The sequence below is a fragment of the Aptenodytes forsteri genome, unplaced genomic scaffold (assembly GCF_000699145.1).
Source record: "Aptenodytes forsteri isolate BGI_AS27 unplaced genomic scaffold, ASM69914v1 Scaffold132, whole genome shotgun sequence".
Taxonomy (NCBI): domain Eukaryota; kingdom Metazoa; phylum Chordata; class Aves; order Sphenisciformes; family Spheniscidae; genus Aptenodytes; species Aptenodytes forsteri.
Genome location: NW_008795520.1, coordinates 5,138,243 through 5,157,810, shown reverse-complemented (window position 1 = coordinate 5,157,810; position 19,568 = coordinate 5,138,243). Strand labels below are relative to the sequence as shown.

At 40.0% G+C, this 19,568-nt stretch overlaps 1 protein-coding gene across 1 annotated transcript in view; it reads left to right on the top strand.

The window, feature by feature from the left end:
• Positions 1 to 19,035, top strand: part of NID1 (nidogen 1) — a 46,459-nt gene extending 27,424 nt beyond the window's left edge. The window contains exons 12-19 of the mRNA XM_009281832.1: positions 2,262 to 2,486; positions 3,140 to 3,312; positions 5,319 to 5,445; positions 10,572 to 10,743; positions 12,761 to 12,918; positions 14,286 to 14,409; positions 15,570 to 15,682; positions 17,188 to 19,035. Of these exons, the coding sequence (XP_009280107.1) occupies positions 2,262 to 2,486; positions 3,140 to 3,312; positions 5,319 to 5,445; positions 10,572 to 10,743; positions 12,761 to 12,918; positions 14,286 to 14,409; positions 15,570 to 15,682; positions 17,188 to 17,309 (1,214 nt within the window). The 3' untranslated portion in view covers positions 17,310 to 19,035. The remainder of the gene's footprint in view (positions 1 to 2,261; positions 2,487 to 3,139; positions 3,313 to 5,318; positions 5,446 to 10,571; positions 10,744 to 12,760; positions 12,919 to 14,285; positions 14,410 to 15,569; positions 15,683 to 17,187) is intronic.
• The last annotated feature ends 533 nt before the right edge of the window (positions 19,036 to 19,568 follow it).

Here is a 19,568-nt window from a genome sequence, read left to right as displayed (position 1 = left end):
TGCCTTCTGGAGACTGAGTACTAATTTTGAAAATTAATTTGTTTGACTAGTCTCTTGAATTTAGTGGGGCTAATTGCATAAGCAGGCCATTTGTGAGATTGGTCTTGATCATTGCAATATAAGTACTCTTCAAAAATTCCATCAGTATTCCTGTATAAAATCTGCAGATATAAATGTGAACATTGTCTTGAAATTAGAACAGACGTTGGTATTTCAAGTTACCAATAATACTAATATATTTTATGTGTAACAACTGGTCCTATCTGGGAGTGTATGCACACTCCTTTGTGTAATTCATATTTGCTAACTCATTTTCATAAAGTTGATATAATCTATTGATTTAAAAAATTGTAAGCTGTTGGATATTCTCTAATTCGGGGATTTTCAGATGGGAAGGAAAAACAACCAGCTTCTACATTTGTTTTTATATCCCACTGAGGAGGAGTTAATAGTGTCTCTCAAAGATGACATGAATGCAATGAAGATTTTGTTCTGCAATGAACAAAAGCAGGGTGGGTCAGTTTACCAATATTCTGTATTCCCCCTCTTTTCTCTCATGAGCGGTGCATATAATTAGAGCTTAAAAAAATAAGTGTGGCAAAACTATCCAGTTACTGGAATCAACATTTCTTTTACCTGCATATTGCATAGTGCATTGAATACATGCAAATGAAATTTGAGACAGATAATGGAGGCTTTCCTTCAACGTCTGGTTTTGTAGGTTGATTCAAGGCTCTCCACCACCCACAGTAAAGCTGATGCCAAATATTTCAGTTGTTTAGAGAGAGCTGTTCTCCAGACATTTATATTTCTTTAATTGTGTCCAGGTGCATGAAACTTGTCCAAAGCTTTTGCTTGCATAACTGGTTTAAATAATAATAAAAAAACTACCCTTCTTTTTTGTATTTGTGTGATTTACACCACAGTAGTCTATGAGCACATGGGATTAGCTTTTTGCTCAGCTGGGCTGGGTCTAGTCTGAGCCACACATAGCTAATGCTGTCCACCAGGCAGTGTAAAACCAAGGAAGGAATAAATGGAAGAGAATGTTCAAGCCTCTTCAGCAGGCAGTTTGTGGTATTTCTAACTGTCTGTAGAAATCATTGACAGGAAAAAGATACTCCCCCATAACTAGAGCTCTTTCTCTCCCAGTGCACAGAACCCTTCAGGGGTCTCAAGTGTAAGGTAAAACTAAGCCAGATTTCTTTGTCTAGAGAAGGAAAAAGATTATTTTTATTGTATTCTTTTAATTTCATTATGTTGTTTGTCATGTAGAAGGATATATTGATCCAGATGACATTCCCTATTGCATGACAGGTAATAGCATAAAAAGATGTATATTTTAGTCCAGACTGTTTTGTAAAATTGAAACCAAAAGAACCGAATCCCTGAATCTCCTGATAATCTGAAAAAGTTAGTCTTTCCTCTGTAATCACTACAGTAATACATATGCATATGTATTACTGTATTGCATATGTACATATGCATATGTATTATATTGCATCATATACATATGATGCACATATGTAGCCATTGTGCATCATATGTTTCTCTGCGTACGTAGTAGTATTCCTGTTTTCTGTATAGCCTTACTTATGCACTTTACCAAGGACTGGACAATCTGTCCCTGCAATTCCTTTCTTAGGTCCAAAAGTATCAAATGAGTGCTCAAACTTTATAATCGAACTCTAAAAACCTAATATACATCAAAGCAATGAGTTGTTTCACTTCCTAGGTTCTGTGGAGAGCTCAGCATCTGCCTCGTGTTGTGGTTTTCCCTCTGGCTCTGAAGGGAAACTCGACTTCTAGCATTACAAAAAAACCTTTATCCACTGTATGGCCTGGGTAATTAGTCACATTTTGAGGCCCATGGATAATTGCCAAATGAGTAGACATCGGGTTTGCAAGTCGGACAGAATGTTCTTGCTAATGTGCCTCAAGGAGAAAGGCAGACAGTGTTTTCCAGCTTCTGTTTATGACCCTTCCATGTAGGAAGCTGCAGGGGGGCTGTTTGTCCTGTTTTAAACTAGACAATGGAAGATAAAAGGATGTAAGTTTAAGGCAAACGTGTCACATTTACATAGGGCAGACTGTTCCTGAAGGTGCACTGGAGGCATATGCCTTCAAGGTTTGTAACAGTGCTGTGTTCCTCCAGCAGTAAGAATACTTGCGTTGTAAGTGGTCAGCACACATTAACTGTTAACGGAACATAATAATTAGTTAAAACAGAAGTATTCACTGGTCTGTATTTTTTTTCCCAGAAGCTGAAAAGACCAAATGCCAGCGTGAACGAGAAGTAGCTCTTGGAAGTGGAGGCACTTTCTTCCCAAGGGAGATAAGAGTTGGTCACTTCATTCCCCAGTGTGATGAGCATGGGCATTACCTACCCACTCAGTGCCATTCTAGCAGTGGATATTGTTGGTGCGTGGATAGGGACGGAAATGAGATTGATGGCACCAGAAGTGGCCCAGGAGTTCGACCCCCGTGTAAGTGGCTGAAGCACTTGTTTCTTGTGGGTGTCTCTCCACCCAAGTGCACCGTCTCCCAAATGTGGGGCTTAGTCATGCCCCTGAGATACAGCGCTGACTTGGAGCAACGCAGGTCTTTGCTGTCCCGGTGATGATATGCCTCGTGCTGCAGCCCTTTGGTAACTCCAGCATACACTTTTCCTTCAGCCAGGGCCTCTGGACAACTGTGGTGAGCCTCCGAGTAAGATGGTTTTCTAACTTCCTCCCTGCTGTGAAACTGTGAGAGGCCCCTATAGTTTCTGCCCTCTGGGAGCTGTGGCAAAACTGAATGTGTGGTAACTGACTGTTGCCTCAGGAAATAAAGGATGTTCCTTCCTACATCTTCCTCACTTCAGCTGCAAAATAAGATAGGCTTTTCTAAACATTTGAAGGAAAGGGCAATTACAGAGCTGAACATGAAAAGACCTGTTATGTCAATTGCTCCTTCTCTGTCAGCCAAGGGGAAAAAATTCAGAAGCTTTCTGCATCTGATTATAGTTATTAGTGTCTGCTTATAGGGCTGTTTCCTTCTAAGAAGTCTGACTGTAATTGTGCCTCTGCAAATAACAAGGAGCCTTGTAGTGCTGTACACGCTAATTTTTTCCCCATCTGTTTCCTTCTCTATGAACAAGGTCTGAGCACAGCTGCTCCTCCTGTTGTTATTGGGCCCTCTGTTCGACCAGATACAGTACCTCTGCCGCCAGGAACGCACTTGCTCTTTGCCCAAAGTGGCAAAATCGAGCATGTCCCATTAGAGGGAAACAACATGAAGAAAAATGGTGCAAAAGCACTCTTGCATATTCCAGTAAGTGACCTACTATACTAAATCTATGTGTTTTAGAAGACTTGTGTCAAAGATGAGAGTGTTTGTATATGTAATTTGATAATTTAAGTTCCAAACTCAATTTTTACTCTTGATTAAGATTTCAGTATCCCATCACTTTGTCACTGAAAATTCCTGACCTGACTAGTCAAAAAGCCTAAAACTGAGCTATAGAAAAAAATGACTTGCCTTTAAAGAATAGCTCATAAGACAAAAATCTAATATTTGTGATCTCACATGCCTCCAACAGCTCATCATATAAACACTCCATATATACACTCGCACTTCCATTGGCTTTCTGACTCTGGTATGAAAGTCTAGGAGACCTACAAGAGCAGTATGCGGAGAGGCCCCTTTTTTCCTCCCTTACTCCCTCAAAGTTTTTTCCTAAGTCTTAATCTCTTCCTGTTTTTCAGTCAATTCTCTGCACTTCTTGGCTACAGATATATATATAGATTATTTTTTTTTCTTCTTTTTTGCTTTCTTCTCCATGTGCAGGCCCAGTGGGTGGTAAATCTTTTTCCCACACTTCTTACTACTGTCTTGAGAATCTTTTTTCCTTGAAAATGAATCCCTGATGCTGAGAACCTATCTTTTCCATCATCTGTGACACACACCAACTCTTCTCACTTCCGGTTTCATCCCATTCATTTGTTTTGCCTGAAGCCTGGGATTTCTATTTTCATTCCAGTGTTACTGTATTTATAATAGATAGCAATACCAGGTAGCATGCTGGCCTCCTTTTTACATTACTGTGAATATTTAGTAGACCAAATAGTGACTAAATTACAGAGACTCAGTTCAGTAAATAGTACCACAAACTGTGCTGTGATGTACAAGCAAAATCAAGCTTTCATCTCGTCTAAAGTGCTGCTGCAATAATGTAAAAATAAAGTAAAATACTGTGTGCAAAATGGGGTAGTTAAGGCTGATATAGAGACATGATTCTGAATCCTTGTCAGCTAGTCTCATTATTTACTTGATCTAGCTTAAATGAATTAATTAGAAGTATCTTCAGGAAAGAGCTTCCAAGAGATAAGATGCAACTCTTCATTAAAACTCTCAATTAAAATTAAACTTTCAGTCTCTGCTAACAGTGTTGTCTGTGTTGTGTATTTGCAAAGTGACAGTGTTTAGCAGCGTAGAAGTGTTCAGATTGTTTTGCAACCTACAGCATTAATGTACGCTGATGAGTAAGTGCATCTGTTTTAATGCACGGTTTTGGACCATCTTTCTAAGAAGTTGCAAGTTACAGAAGCAGTAAAGGTGATAGACCTGGGAATCCATGTGTAATTATTGTTTTATGGTGAAAGTCTCTTTCATTTGCCTGGAGGAAAGAGTTTCAACTCCAAACTCAAACTCTAGTCTTATCTTCTTTTGCCTGTAAATTGCATATATATGTTCCTTGTCCCTGAGCATATTCTTTCCAGCAGAATGATTTATGAAGTATTTGTTTAAGCTATTTTTTATTTTAAAAACTCACTTTGCTAGAACTCTTTTGAGTCAAATGATGCTACGTAGGTAGCACTGCTGAAATGCAGCCATCATGCATGGGTTGATGAATTTGCAGAATACAAGTCAGATTTGATAGAAGTCATTATTCCTCCTTGAAGGGAAAGAATGAGAGAAAAAAGCACATGAGGAATAACACAGTAAAATAACAACATGAACTTTCTTTAAATGGATATGCAGGTGAAGTTGTAGAAGTGAGACCAACTGTTCAGTACTAATATCTACAATACTTCTTTGAAATAAGATAATTGTAAATGGTGTCTGCTAGTTAAAAGGGACTTACAACTGAAAGTATTTTTCTAAGCTATCCTACAATGACTGCCACCCAATCATTTTCTCTGCCTGTCCTCCCCATGTCCCATCTTTCCTCAAGAATTTTGTTTTTTCAGGCTTGAGACTTAGATCCATAAGCTAGTGCTGTTGGCAAATAATTGTTGTTTAGCATAAGCTGATGTAATTTGCTTGTGGACCAACAGGACAAAGTTGTTATTGGAGTTGCTTACGATTGCACGGACAAGATGGTTTATTGGACAGACATCAGTGGCCCTTCGATCAGCAGGGCTAGCCTGCATGGTGGAGAACCAACAACCATCATCAAAACAGGTAAGAGCACAAAATTCTTCCTCTTGCCACTCCCTAGGAATGGCATTAGAGACTTGAATTTAGTAATAGATACTTCCCAGGTGTTGCCTGAGCTGTAGCATTACAAGTTGGTGTTATTTGGATAAACAATAACCAAAAAGTCTGGATAACATAAAATGAAAAAAGATCTGTTTCCTATGCAATAGCCCTTCACTGCCTTTCCACTGCTAAGATAGGCAAGAAGTCGGTTCTCTTTAAATAAATTAAGTTTAAGGCCAGAAGTGGGAGCAGCATGTCAGTGAGATGTTTCTGTCCTTACTTGCAGTTGCAGGATAGTGTATCTGTCTAACCATTGAGTGTCTTGTGAACATCACTGGGAATGTTTTAATTGAAGGCTGAGGGATTTGAAAGATGAATCAAGCTGCTGTGGTGGTTTTAAAGCATATCTCAAGGCACTAATGGGTGCAGGGTTCAGAGCCTCACAGTCTGGGCTTTGGACAGTGTCTCAGATCCTCGCAGAAATATTTAGAGGATTTTTGTAGCCGATTACAGTCCTAGGCTGTGCTTATATTCTTTCTGTGTTTAACAAAGCAAAAAAAAACCCCAACCCTCCTTTGGATGCTTTGTCACTTCTGGGGAGGAATCTTGAGGTAGTCTTGAGGCCTTTACTGCTCTTCCTTAGGGTGCCGTTATAGTGGGGCAGCACAGCTAGTACTCCCAGGGCAAATCCCCAGGTCATGACATCCCAGATATTTAAAGCACGCTCAAGACCTCACTTTCCTGTGTTGAGGATTGGCTGTGCTATGTTGTGCCCAGCCTGGCAGTCTTTGTGTAGCCTACTTCTTTTATAGTCACATCTTGTCAACCATAGTGATCAGAAAGGGTGGTCCAGCATCCTTCCTGAAAAGGTCCCATGTCCCTGGCCATGAGGAATGGAACACATAGGTAGGCTAAGCTCTGACTACTGTAGATAGACGTTATTCATGCTCACAATGATGCATTGGCTACAAGATGTAAATAGGTGAAGAAGGAAGGTTATCATTAAAACCTAGCTCATGTGCTGGGGTAGACCCATCATTGTTCAATGTATTTATGATCTGAAAAGGGGATGATGGATTGTCAGTTTACTGTTGAATTTGTATTGAACACAATCAAAACTAAAGCTGACTAAAAAGTTGCATTTATATGTTCACATGGAATATCATCTGTGGGCGTCACTCTTTGATTTTTTTGTTCTGGCAAGCAAGGTAGTTAATCCATTGGCTAGCTGAGATTTGGTTATGTGTACCCCTTTTCTCTGCTGTTCTCTGCCTGTCAGCTGCCTGCTCTGCTGAGAAAGGACTGGTGAGCAGGGAGGTTGAAGAGAACCCCTGCGCTCGGTTCCTGGGCTTGGGGATCAAACAGCTGAAAGGTGGTTAGAAACCGTTTCAGCTGTGACTTTCCATGCCTCCCACTCAAGTTGTAAAATAAAAGTGAGTAAAGCCACCTTGTTTGGTTTTTGCCCTTGGGGTTGCTCAAGAATTGGACTAGAGGCTATTGTGGAGTTAGTGCTTTTACAATTTATGTCCTGTTCTTATACACTTCTCCCAAGACTCTGCTGCTCACTGCAGTCCATGTTCATTTTCATTAAAAGGGTAAGTGTAAGCCCATGCGTCTTAAATATGAAAACCTTTTTCAAATGGAAAGGGTTAAGGGAAAGGACAGGTTTGGAGAACAAAGTGAATGTGGGGGCATTGAAAAAACAACAAAAATAGCTGGAGGCACTTTTTGAATACTAGTGTTCTCAGGATCCTAGAACACCTGTGAAGTCAAGATACTGGAGGAGGTCCCACTTGCTTTGGATCCTTTGCAACTATTGTCACAAAAATTTAGGAAATTATTTTAGCAAAATGATCAACCAGTTTTAAAACTCTACAATAAATTTGCTTTAGTTTTCTTTGGATGCACTGAGTATCTCTACCTGGAGTTTGTGCTTCGGAATAGCCAGTTTGCTAGGACTCCATTCAGGCTCTTAGGGGCAGTGGAGAGATGGGGGCGGCTTGGATCCTACCGTTGTCCTGGGAAGGGAAAAGGGAGAGCTTAAGGCCATCTCTAACCGTTCCAGCAATTATGGAGCTTCATATTTCTGTACAACTTGATGGCTGAGATATTTGTAAGACTTCTTTTTCATCCCAGCATATTTAATCTGAAAGGGACTCTAACCTGTAGTGCAAGCATGTGCCTGTACAACCACAAATTCTGGGGGGAAGGAATTTCTAATTTCCACTATTAAAGTATTTTCTCAGATTCTGCACCTTAAAAAGTGAGGGAAGTTACTATTGCTAAAAATTTTATATGGATATGAATTAGTATCTAATGAGTGTGTGTGCAAGCATTAAAAATCTTGCAATGTATAAAATATTTTAAAAATATTTGTGAAGGCTTTCAACTAAATTTGATTCTTTTAGGTAATTCAAGATGCTTCAATGCCACATGGCTTTTATCTGCTACAAAAAACATTGTATGTGTAAAGACATCTCATAATTTCTGTTGTTCTGTTGTTTGTATAGGAAGTGAATGCCATTCCTGAAGAGGTGTTGAGCAATGTTGCACTCTACTTTCTGTATGTTAACTGGCTCTTCAGTAAGGAGTCAGAACAAAATAAGGTTGAATAGTCACTGTTTGAATGGATGTCTTCTGTGCTGGCCAAAACTGAAACTTTAAAATTTCAGGAAATGGGAAAATGCCTCCCTCTCAGAAGACTTTGTTTTGTTTTGATCTTTGCCTTTTTCTTCCTGTGAGCTGCAGCTGCTTTCTTCAGTTCACATGTATTTTTGTGGAATGCACTTTTTTTTGTTTGTTAAAGCTCTTGTGATCCAAGTTGGGTTGCTTTGCAGAAACATGTTTTATTGTGGAGCCCCATCCAGTTCTCATCTATCCCTGCAGCTGTATAGCCTGTGGAGGCTTCCTGAGCTCTGCAGCTGTGGAGGCAGGTCGGGAAGGAGAGCTTTCCTCTTTGTTGTAGGTGCTTAAGTCATATCAGCCGTACTTGTCTGTACAAGCCTGTCCCCAGGGACAGAGCCTGTGACTGTATCAGGCCTGATGACAATATAACAGGAACGCATTTGTGCCTCTGGAAAGACTGGTGATACATGAAGCCTACGTATTCCCTTACCCCTCCATGGGGGATAGTTTTTTCTGGCTCGTTGTCAACCAGACAGGAAAGACATTTACTTTAGACTTCTTTAAATCTCCTGGCATGTAGCTGAAGCAAGGAGACTGGTCAGGGAATAGGGGCTCCTGGGAATCAGTGGCAGCAGATCTTTTGCCTGCTACCTTCTCTTTCCTAAAATAGGCCGGGAGCTCCTCCACCACCATTTAGTCAGTCACCTTCTGATCCCAGAGACTCTCTGGGGACTGTCGCCACCATCACCTCAAAATGAGGCCACCCTCAGCAGCCTCTGCCATTAGCAAGAGAAGAAGTAGGAACATTTGAAGATCTGAAGTATATGTGAGGTGGTTTCTTGCAGATGACAGGTTTAGCTCCACAGAGGCACTTGGTGAAATACAAGTAGTAATGTGAAGTTAGGGCAACTAGGTTAAAGTATGCCCAGGTGCCCTTGGGAAGTGTGAAGAGAGAACTGATTCACATCTACTTTCTTGGGCCCCCCCCTGTGTACGAGCTGTGAGTCAGATGCAGTGAGATACATCTTATTTGTTCTTTTCTGCCTCTTCAGAAATGAACATACACCCAAAATGTCATGTGTCCAGGTTAAGTGCAGTAAGTGTAATCCACCCATGTGAGAGAGCAGAGGCTCTTTAGGCTATTGTGCAACTATTATTCGTAGCAAAGTCACAGTAGCAAATTTTAGACAGCTCTATCCAGTGCTCTGGGCCAAATGCCTTTTCTCCAGAAAGGTTGTTTGTGTCACATACTGTTTGTTTAATGGCTGTCAGTAAATAAACTTGAGAATTAATAGAAGGCTTAACAGGCCACATTCATAGAATCATTAAGGTTGGAAAAGACCTCTAAGACCATCGAGTCCAACCGTCGACCCAACACCACCATGCCCACTAAACCATGTCCCTAAGCACCTCATCTACATGTCTTTTAAATACCTCCAGGGATGGTGACTCAACCACTTCCCTGGGCAGCCTGTTCCAATGTTTAACCACTCTTTCAGTAAAGAAATTTTTCTGTCATTCTTGGACATTCACATGATGTGCATTTGAAAGGTGTTTTTTTTCGACAGCTGGCTGGTATGAAGGGTCACTTCACCTCTTTTTGGGAGTGGCCACGTTCAATTCTTTCTATTTCTTTTGGAACTGAAATTGGAATAAAATTGATTTGTACCTGTCTTTGGCTTCATTACGTCCCACACCGCCTGCCTGCTCTTTTTCAATGGATGTATGAACCTTGAAAAGTATAGAGCAGTTTTTCACAGTGGCTGAATTAAACCTTGGAGTGCTATATATTTATTCTGCATCCTTCATCTGAGTTAGAAATTACTAATGCTAAAGCAGTAAGGTCATTATCTGCTATTTCCTGTTGCTTTTGGAACAACAAACTGTCCAAGAAAAACTGTGCACATACAGTACTAAAACATGTTCCAAAAAGGATTGCTCTGCAAAAACAAAGAACTGGATCTAAATTCCATCAGTTAGCTAATGTAATTATCTCTAGTGCTTTGGAGCTTGATTATCTTTAAGTATTGCATTGGCTAAATTTAGCATAAATCAAGTTTTCAGAGGGGTGCCACATATGCCAGTACCAGAGAAGGGGGAGTATTAGGGATTATAAAATCCATTCTAGATCCTGGCCTGCTAAGGAAGGTAGAATAAGACCCTGAATATCTCTACTGTTTATTTCTCTATCAACTCTTTTTCCGTGTCCCCCCCACAAGGCAAGTTTACACACAGATTTGGGATGCATGATGAGTTGGTTCCTAAATTTATCATTCTATGTATCTGTGAAAGTTCTGTGTATTTAAACTTCATAAGGCAAAATGCGTATTCCTCTTACAAGCGACATGAAGTAGCTTTTGTTGGACCACAGCCAGAAAACTGAAAGAAAATTTAGTTAAGAGTTGAGAATGCTTATGAGGCTGACACTGTATACGGGGAATAAATATCATGTCTAGGCATGTTTTTCCTCTGTTCTCTTGCAGACTTGGGAAGCCCTGAAGGGATAGCTGTAGATCACCTAGGTCGCAACATCTTCTGGACTGACTCTCAACTGGATAGAATAGAAGTGGCTACGCTGGATGGGCGCCAGCGTCGCATCCTTTTTGACACTGGCCTGGTGAACCCCAGAGCAATTGTTGCAGATCCTATGAGAGGGTATGGATATGTTGTCAAGATATATGTACAAAGCTTGATTTTTATTTATTTATTTATTTAACATGAGCATATACTCTGTGTCCATGTTTTTAGGCTGTCTGTAGACAATAATAGGACTATCTTTTCCTAAAACAACTAACAAACAAAAATGGAACAACCTACTTGTGTCCTGTGTCTGAGTGGTACACTGGAAATAAAACTTCTTCTAAAATGCCCGCTAGGTAATACCATGATACTTTGTTGAGAGGTTTGTCAAATACTTGTTTGTAACTTGCTTTCAGTACATTGTTTGCAGGATGACAAGCGTTGCACTTCCCTAAAAAAAATTTTTTTGCAAGATTACTGGACTAAAATACCAGATTAAGCAATTTGATATTTTCATTTCCATCATGACAGCCCTTCTTCCTGTACAATGTTCCTTCTTTGAAAACTCCCATGGTGTCTCTTCTGTCACCATTTTCACTTCTGTCATTCAGATGCCTGAGAAGGTCCTATTAGGCTTCTATTTGAAGATGCAGATAATGACATACTTTAAAAATTGAGCCTGTAAGCTGCAGTCACAGAAATAGCCAAGCAGAGTGTCAGTATGAAAGTGTAAATGTTTTCAAGTTATGGTTCCAGCCTGCAAGAACGGAAGTATATACGTACTTTTATGTGTCTTTGATCTGTTGACATTTTTTCCCCTGAATATTGGAAGAAATACAGGGAAAATTAAAACTACTACAGAGCCCATGGTAGTACTGCACGTCTGTTCATTAATGTCTGAACTTGCCTGCTGTTGTCCTGGCGCAACTTTCTGTAGCGTGGCCACTGCTGAGAAGAGACATTTCAGTCAAAATACTCAGGAGCACAGAAGCAAAAAGTCTTTGTTTTCAGTCTTGAATTGCTGGGAAGCTCTGCTAAATGATTGCTTAATTGATATAATAGGCATTTGGAATGCTTTTAGGTGAGAATTCATTTATGAACAAAAGTACTATATGCTCAGGGAGAGTTTTTTGGAATATGTATCCTCATTCATGTATTTCTCACTACAAGGTTTGTAGTGAGAAAAGAATGCATGTGATCCATGAAAATTTGAGTGATAAAAAACTAAATGAAAAAGTAATGGTATCGACTTCTCTCATTATTTTATGTTAAAGGAAACTTTTACATAATAGTGGGGTGAAAACATCTGTGGATGTACATCAAGTGACAGCATAATAAGGAAAAATGAATGCACTTCATGGTGTGAGAGAACGGGAGAGGCACAACTGTAATCAGACTGAGGAGAGACCTCAGTTCCGTGCAGAACCCCACTGATAGAGTAGGGCTGTGAGTTCAGGTCAAGCAGCACAGACTTCTGTCTCCCAGTAGATTTCGTGTGTGTTTGTGTGCGGGTTAAGAAATAAATAACAAAGGTGCTTGCATTGAGGGGCCATGTAAATTCCCAGCCACAGAAAGTGCATCCAAGGAAAAAAACCACTACTAACAAATAGCTACTAATAATAAAACATCAGTGAATTAATGGCCCTCTCTGGGGGTTCTCCCCTGACTATAAACTACTCTGATCGATTCCATTGTATGTTGCTTACTTGGTGCACTGAAAAGAAAAATGTAATTTTGAATGAGTCCCACAAATGTGTGCCAAATGCTCCTGCTGCTTAGCCTGAGCAGATACGATGGGTGGTGGGGAGGAGAACTGTAGACATACTTTTTTTTTTTTTTTAATGGTCCTCAGAACTGTTGAAATAATGGTCTTTTTGCCTGGCATCTTGCACATAACCTAAACAATGTAGGGAAAGCATTTCTTCTCGAGTGTGTGCTTGCTTTTTTTGTTTTTTAATGGAAGTATAACATTTGCACCATCTTTACTATACTTTTGTTACTTCTATATCCAAGTGCAATGTGGTCCTTCTTATTTATTTAAATGATTTGGGGTGTGTGTGTGTTAGTTTTGTGTCCTTAGTGTTTTCCTTAATTGCAACAGTCTTTTGAGAACAGTCACTGTCTTAATTCTTGCCTTTTTCTTCCTTTTAAGAAACTTGTACTGGACTGACTGGAACAGAGAAGCTCCTAAAATTGAAACCTCATACATGGATGGCACAAACAGAAGAATCCTTGTTAAAGATGATCTTGGGTTACCAAATGGGCTGACATTTGATCCTTATTCTTCAATGCTGTGCTGGGTAGATGCAGGTAAAGAGGTGCTAAAATCTATCTTCATAATAGTAGTAGAGTAAGTATGTCCGATCCTGAAGTGCTGCACAGCCAACTAATGTTTATAGCTCTTTGGGCGGCACCTTAGACTTCATACCTTTCTTTTTGGCTTTAATGATCTGTCACTTTATTTGTTGTTACTACCACTGTAGCATTCACATGAGACTGTGGCGCAAGCTGAAAGATTTCAATTCTGATCAGAAAACTTTCTTGGAATGCAACAGGTTTATATCTGTTGTGTCTCATATGTGGCTATCTCTTTAGGTAGTGCTTAGGCCTTTGTAGAAGTTGTGAGTTTAAGACCAGGAAAAAACACTGATTCATCTAATCCGGCCCTACAGAATATCATCCTTTCACTATTGTTCTAAGACCTGTAACCTCTTTTTAGGCAAAGTCTGGCTTATATTTGACTGAAGCAAGTCTTGAAAAAGCAATTCACACTAGATCTAAAGATCAAGAGATGAAGGTTCTGCCACTGATCCATTGTTAGTTTTGTGTCAGTATCTTACCAGTAAAAAAAAAATGTGCTTTTAATTCTTATTTGAATCTTGCTCTTTTTCTTACTGTAGACTCTGCCAGAGATCTCCTCCTGTGGAGGTGCTTTTACACTTCAAGTCACCTTTCAAGTTTTTGATAAACTAAAAAGATCGAGCTCTCTTTTTCACTGTAAGGCACTTTCTCCAGCCTTCAAATATATCTCCTTGTGCTATCTTTCTTTTCTCTTTTTTCCTCTCTTGTTCTTGCATTTGTCTCTTTTCCTTTTTCCCTAATTTTGAACCCACTACTTAAGAGAAACATACAGGTGTTTGCATTCACTAGCAGTGTTCCTGACACGTGTAGTAGCTTTACAGCTAGACCTTTTTACACCCTATTTGCATCTACAAGTTAGATGTTCTTCCTGTAGTCTTGCCTTCGTGGCCCAACCCAGCAAGCATTTTGGGAACATGGTCAACAAACTAACCTTGCAAAAATGCCTTCCAGAGGAGGTGAAACTGGTTAGTGGTTGAAGTATCCCTCCAGAATGGAGGAGACCTTCTGTCAGCTTCCACCCCAGTCTGAGGATGCTGGTATCTGTACCAGGAGTCTCAGCTTGTGAGCAATGGCCATGGCTGCACTGGACATCTGTGTTCCTGTAAGTTAGGTGGTGTGCTGATCAGCATTAGCACCAAAGTACTTTCCCATCCAATCTTTGGCACACGCAGAGATGTGGCCTTAGCTTTGGCTAAGCTGCATACTGAAAGACTTCCAGGAAGTTTTACTCTGTTCATGCTTGCATGCTTACGCTTCATCCCTCATGAGGGCTTTCTTGCTCTGGTTCAAAGGCTTAATTGTTTCACTACACCCAGGTACCAAGAGGCTGGAATGCATGAACCCTAATCAGCTTGGTCGACGAAAGATTGTTGAAGGAATTCAGTATCCTTTTAGTGTTACAAGCTATGGGAAGAATTTATATTACACAGACTGGAGAAGGTATGTTATCTGCTAAAGAAATTATGGAGTGCTTTAATTCGTGTTCTTTGCCCTGGTAGGAACTGAAGTATATACTGCATTTCTCATATCTGGCCTCTCACACATTCCTGGTTTTTTGCTTTCCTGGCAATAGCTGATGCAGGGCAGAGTGGATCTGTAGAGTTGACCTATTGGTGTTGCTAGTTAACTGAGTTTTTGTTTTCAGCATAATGATTTGTCCGCTAAGAATATGCTTTTAATGCTGAACATTTTTGGGAAAGGAGTGGGAGCTAACATGTTTCCCTTATGGCTGTACTTGTTGCGTTGTAGAGGGCAGAAATTAGTCACTCAAGGCTTTCTATGCCCTATGTTATCTGAATGTTCAACCAGAAATAAGGAAAAAAAAACATTTTTACTGTCTTGATGACACTCTTTGTTGCAAATGATCTAAAATATTGACGTATGATCAAGACTTTATAGTTTACTATATTTTCCAGAAAAAAATCCAGTCCATGCACTCTTAAATATTTATTTTTCCTTGAGGCAAATGGTTGTGTGGGCTCTATCTGCAAACTCTTACACAAATGACTCCATCAATTGCAGCAGGAGGAGCTATTAATGTGTGTAAAGATTTCCAAGCTAGAACCTAACAGCTGGGAAATGTTATTCTAGATAGGCTTTTATAAATGGGAAGCAATGTATTACAGATCTGCCAGTTGACTGCCCTTTTACTTTTAGGGAGAAAAGGTTGCTTATGACTAGCTGTATTCCTTCCGGATATCAGGCTCCACCTGAAGTACAACATTGCAGCTATTATGCATGATGCTTATGGACAATGTCAGCTATACCACAGAAAATGTCAAAGGGGCAGAATATGGAGAATGTGTCAAAACTACTAACAGATGTGCTCCTATAGAGGGACATTGTCCTGTGTTGGAAGTACCTTCAAAATTAGTAAGGTGGCTTCCTGCTAATTTTCTTAGCTGCCTAGAATGAGGGTTATGACATACTTGGGTTGCCTAGGAAAGATGAGGTCTTGGAGCATTTTGCTTCTGGCATCACTTCCTAATTGTAAAAAAAGAAGCCACTTCAGATTTCCTCCTTTTTTGTTTGTTTGTTTTGTTTTCCCCTGTACTTCCACCTTCATCTCACTTCTGTATATTCTCTTCTGCATATGACAGGGATGCTGTTGTAGCAGTGGATCACACAATTTCAATAGAAAAGGATAACTTCCAGCCTCACAAGCGCTCCCGTCTCTATGGAATCACTACAGCCTTTGCTCAGTGCCCAGGAGGTAATCCAGATGATCCTCAAGTTTTTACAGCTGTGCAACACCTTAGCATATAAATTAACTTAGTAGAAGTCCCCGTTGACAGGCTGCCAACTGATCTAGGTAGTTAGTGAAGAACTGGTTATTGCTTAGATTTCCATTTACTGAGAAATTAAAAGCCACCTAATATTTTTTTTTCTTCATAAAAGCAATTGTTGTGGCCATATGAAACCAGAGTAGGGAGGGAAGAAGGGGGGCCTGTCCTATCCTTTATGAAAGGACAAGTGTATGATCAAGATGAGGATCTGACATGGCAAAAGCTACTATGCTGTCATCCAAATTGAATGCTATATTCATGGCTAGGGCCTTACTTATTTTTAAGTTTAAACTACAGAAATATTATGGTCTTCCAGATGTCCTTAATGAGATCCAGTGTTTTTAAAAAGGGAATGTTCAGAAAACAGCAGGTGGTGGGGTGGGTGGGCTGGTCTTTCTGCTCCGTTGAATGTTAAGTTTTTCAGATACGTTACTGAAAAGCCCCTTGTGAAGCTTAGAAGAGAGGAAGTTGATACCCTTGAAATAACAATTTGTTCTTTGGGAAGCAATATCACTGTTCAGTTATGTTGTTTTTAGCAAATCACGGTTAGGAGAAGAGTTCACTTTTTATTATTACAACATGGCTGGAATTATAGGAGTTGTAGTGATTTTACTTTAGGCCTAAAAAATATATATATATATATAGTAAAAAACATAATTTAATTTAATTGAAAGCTTGGTTCAGAGCTTAAGAAATGCACATAAATGTCATCATTAAGAATTAAGTTACGTTGTTATTACTAGTTAATTCACAGTTCCATTGTGGTAGCCAGCGTAAAACAAAACAACTTTGTGTGCTCTGAGTAAATGCTTATGTTTAATATTCAGAACCTTGGTATCATTTCTTTCTCATCATATGTCTATTTCAAGTGTTTTTCTTTTTCTCGGATGGATGCCTTTCCCCTCAGATCCACTGCTTCTTGTGCTGTATTCTCTCTCTTCCATTTTACCCTTCAACATTAATGTGCTCCTCCCCACCCACATGATTTTTTTTGTTTTCTTGGGTCATTCCTCCATGTTTTTGTCGTGGGTGGTATCCAGGGATGATGTCCTGTAGCATTTTGGACTCTGTCCCCACGTGTTGCGCTTTCTGTATTTCCTCACTCACTGTCTCTTTATTCTGATGTCTGTGACCACTTGGCCAATTTATGAAGGGTATTTCGGGAACAGCCCAGTTTTTTTCATGTTGCCTCTCCGGCTCTGTCCTGATATCCTGATCTGTCTTTGAGGTGAATATCAGAAGCTGACACAAGGGATATATGATGACTCTCATCTCCCCAAAGCATAGTTTTGTTCCACTCCCAATCTCGTTATGGCTTGTTTCTCTAGTGTAGTCATGAAATCTGCACTTCTTTTGTATGTGTGTGTTTTGGATTTTATTGTGGTTTTGCTTTTGTTTTTCTTTAACATTTTACATCTCTGTTCTTTTCCAGGACATAACTACTGTACAGTGAATAATGGCGGTTGTACTCATCTCTGCTTGGCTACCCCAGGAGGCCGTTCTTGCCGCTGCCCTGACAACACAGTTGGAGTGGATTGTATCGAAAGAAACTGAGCATTAAAATAAGCTTTAGAGCAGCAGACACCTTTTGGAAATGTGCTGTAAACAATTCACTCCTATCAACACAATCAGGCCCTAAAGATAAGTGCTCCATGCTGCTGACAGCAAGCCACAATGCGCATATGCAGACACACACACAGAGAGGCAATGACTGTTTTGTAGCAGTTAGGCAAGACAGAGCTGCCCAGGTTGGGTCCAACTGCATCTTGTTCCTTGTAATGTTATCTCTTTGCTTTTAAAGGTAAATGTGGAGGCCTTAGTTGCACCTGTGCTGGGCTAGGAGGAAGTGTCTCTTGGCAAAATTAAAGTAACAAATACCGAACAGAGTAAAGAGGATGGCATGACTCCAATCCTGAGACTGGGTTGCACCTTGGAGCATGCAGCAGTTATCTGCATAGTGGCGTGCTTAGCCCATCATATATGCGGCTGGGCCATATCTCTAGCTGAGAAGCAACCAGGGGGTCCCAAGGATGAATAGATGTGGGTGGGAACACCCAGTAATATCGCAGATTTAATGCCTAACTGCATTCCTTCCCACTACCAGTCCTTCCTCTTCCAAAACTTGAATCTCAACTTTTGACTCTTGTATTACGGAAATACTTTATCCGTGTGCTGTGAGGGTAGTTCTCACCCTTTCCCACAGTGTGTGATTCTTTATAGATAATCAGCACTGCTTAATGGATGTATTTGAAGTTTTTGCTGGATTTTAAGAGATTTATTTTTTCTTCTGTCTGGGATGGATTCCTGAGTAGTTTCCTAAAATCCACTAAACAAACTTTAGATATAGATCTCAATTGCTGATAGGTCATCAAAGAATGGATGTTGATTCATTTGGAGGTGTTTAGTTTTAGAGACACACAGTCACGTTTGTTTCCTGAGAGCTTTTAAAATAATATTTCTGTTTGATTCTGTAAGCCTGAAAGTGGTCTTTGAATCCTGTCCTAGACACGTTTCTTCTTTAGCAAACCATGCCATGCCTCTTCTTAGGCCATGAGAAACTATGGCAGTTAAAAACCTGATTTCCAGAAAGGTCACCTGTGTCTTTGTGCTTAAAAGAAGAAAGGTGGTGATGCTCCATTTGTGTACCAATGTTCAGTAAGAGCAAAAAGGTGTGCTGAAAATCAAAGCAGTAAGTTTGGAGTGGGGAAGGAAAATCAAAATGCATGTTCTTATGTCAAATTAGCAGTACAAATCTGGGAGTGAAGTTTGGCTTCCACACTGTCTGTTGGGAAGGAAGCTTACATGCAAGGCAACCTGCAGCAGCAGAAAAAAACAGGGCTTGTGAGCCTCCTGCCGGAACACATTTTACAACGTCATGATCAGAGCAGTAGGCTAACATCCCCATTTCCTCACTCCCTCTTCAGACACTACAGTAACAGTTTTAAACAGAGCCAATTGAGTCTTAACTGTGTGACATCTTCCTCTTTAATTGTATATTTATCATAAAATAACAAACCATATAAACATTTTAAAGATTTTTTTTTTAAAATAACTTTTTATAACTTCTAATTCATTTTATTCATACACGTAATCAGGTATGTCTTACTGTAAATATCAAAAATGTGTTGAAATGAAGGTGCTTGATAACTCTTTCTCCAGAATTATTCACGTATCTGGTGAAATATTAAAGTTTACACTCTGTACAGGTATCTACAGTACAGTCAATAAAGCTTTTTGGTTTTTATTTTCTATAAAAAAAGTCATGCCTCCAGAAGGAAGTGATATGTGGTGTCTCAAATCTCTTTTCCTGTTGAGTTCTGGGTTTTCGCTAACTATCTAGCGATGATACTTCTCTTCTAAGATGCAACACTATAGGGGGAAAAACTGCTGTTGGGGCTTTTGTATTTTGAAACCAGTAGAATACTTTTATTCAAAACCAATATGGGACAGTGCTTAAAGAACGTACAGCTTCCTCTGTTTTGATACAGAGTTTTTACTGGTTGTTAACTCTTATTAAACTGTGTCAGGTAAGCATATTTCAGTTATACCATACTTCAGACTTCTACGTTAGTAGAAATATAGGGCAAGGACTAGATTAAATGGGGGACAGAACTTACCCCTCTGCTTGAAGATGCCCTGGTGCCGAGTTTCTGGGTGACAGGGTTCTTTGCTGCCTGGTGCCACAGCACGCAGGCTCTCTGTGTGGCTGCAGGTGTGCTGTGGCTGCAGGGCAAGTTGCAAGCCGAGTGAAGTGTGGCGTGTTGAAGGTGGTGATGCTGAGATTTAAACTCAACTTTTACAGCTACAGCATGT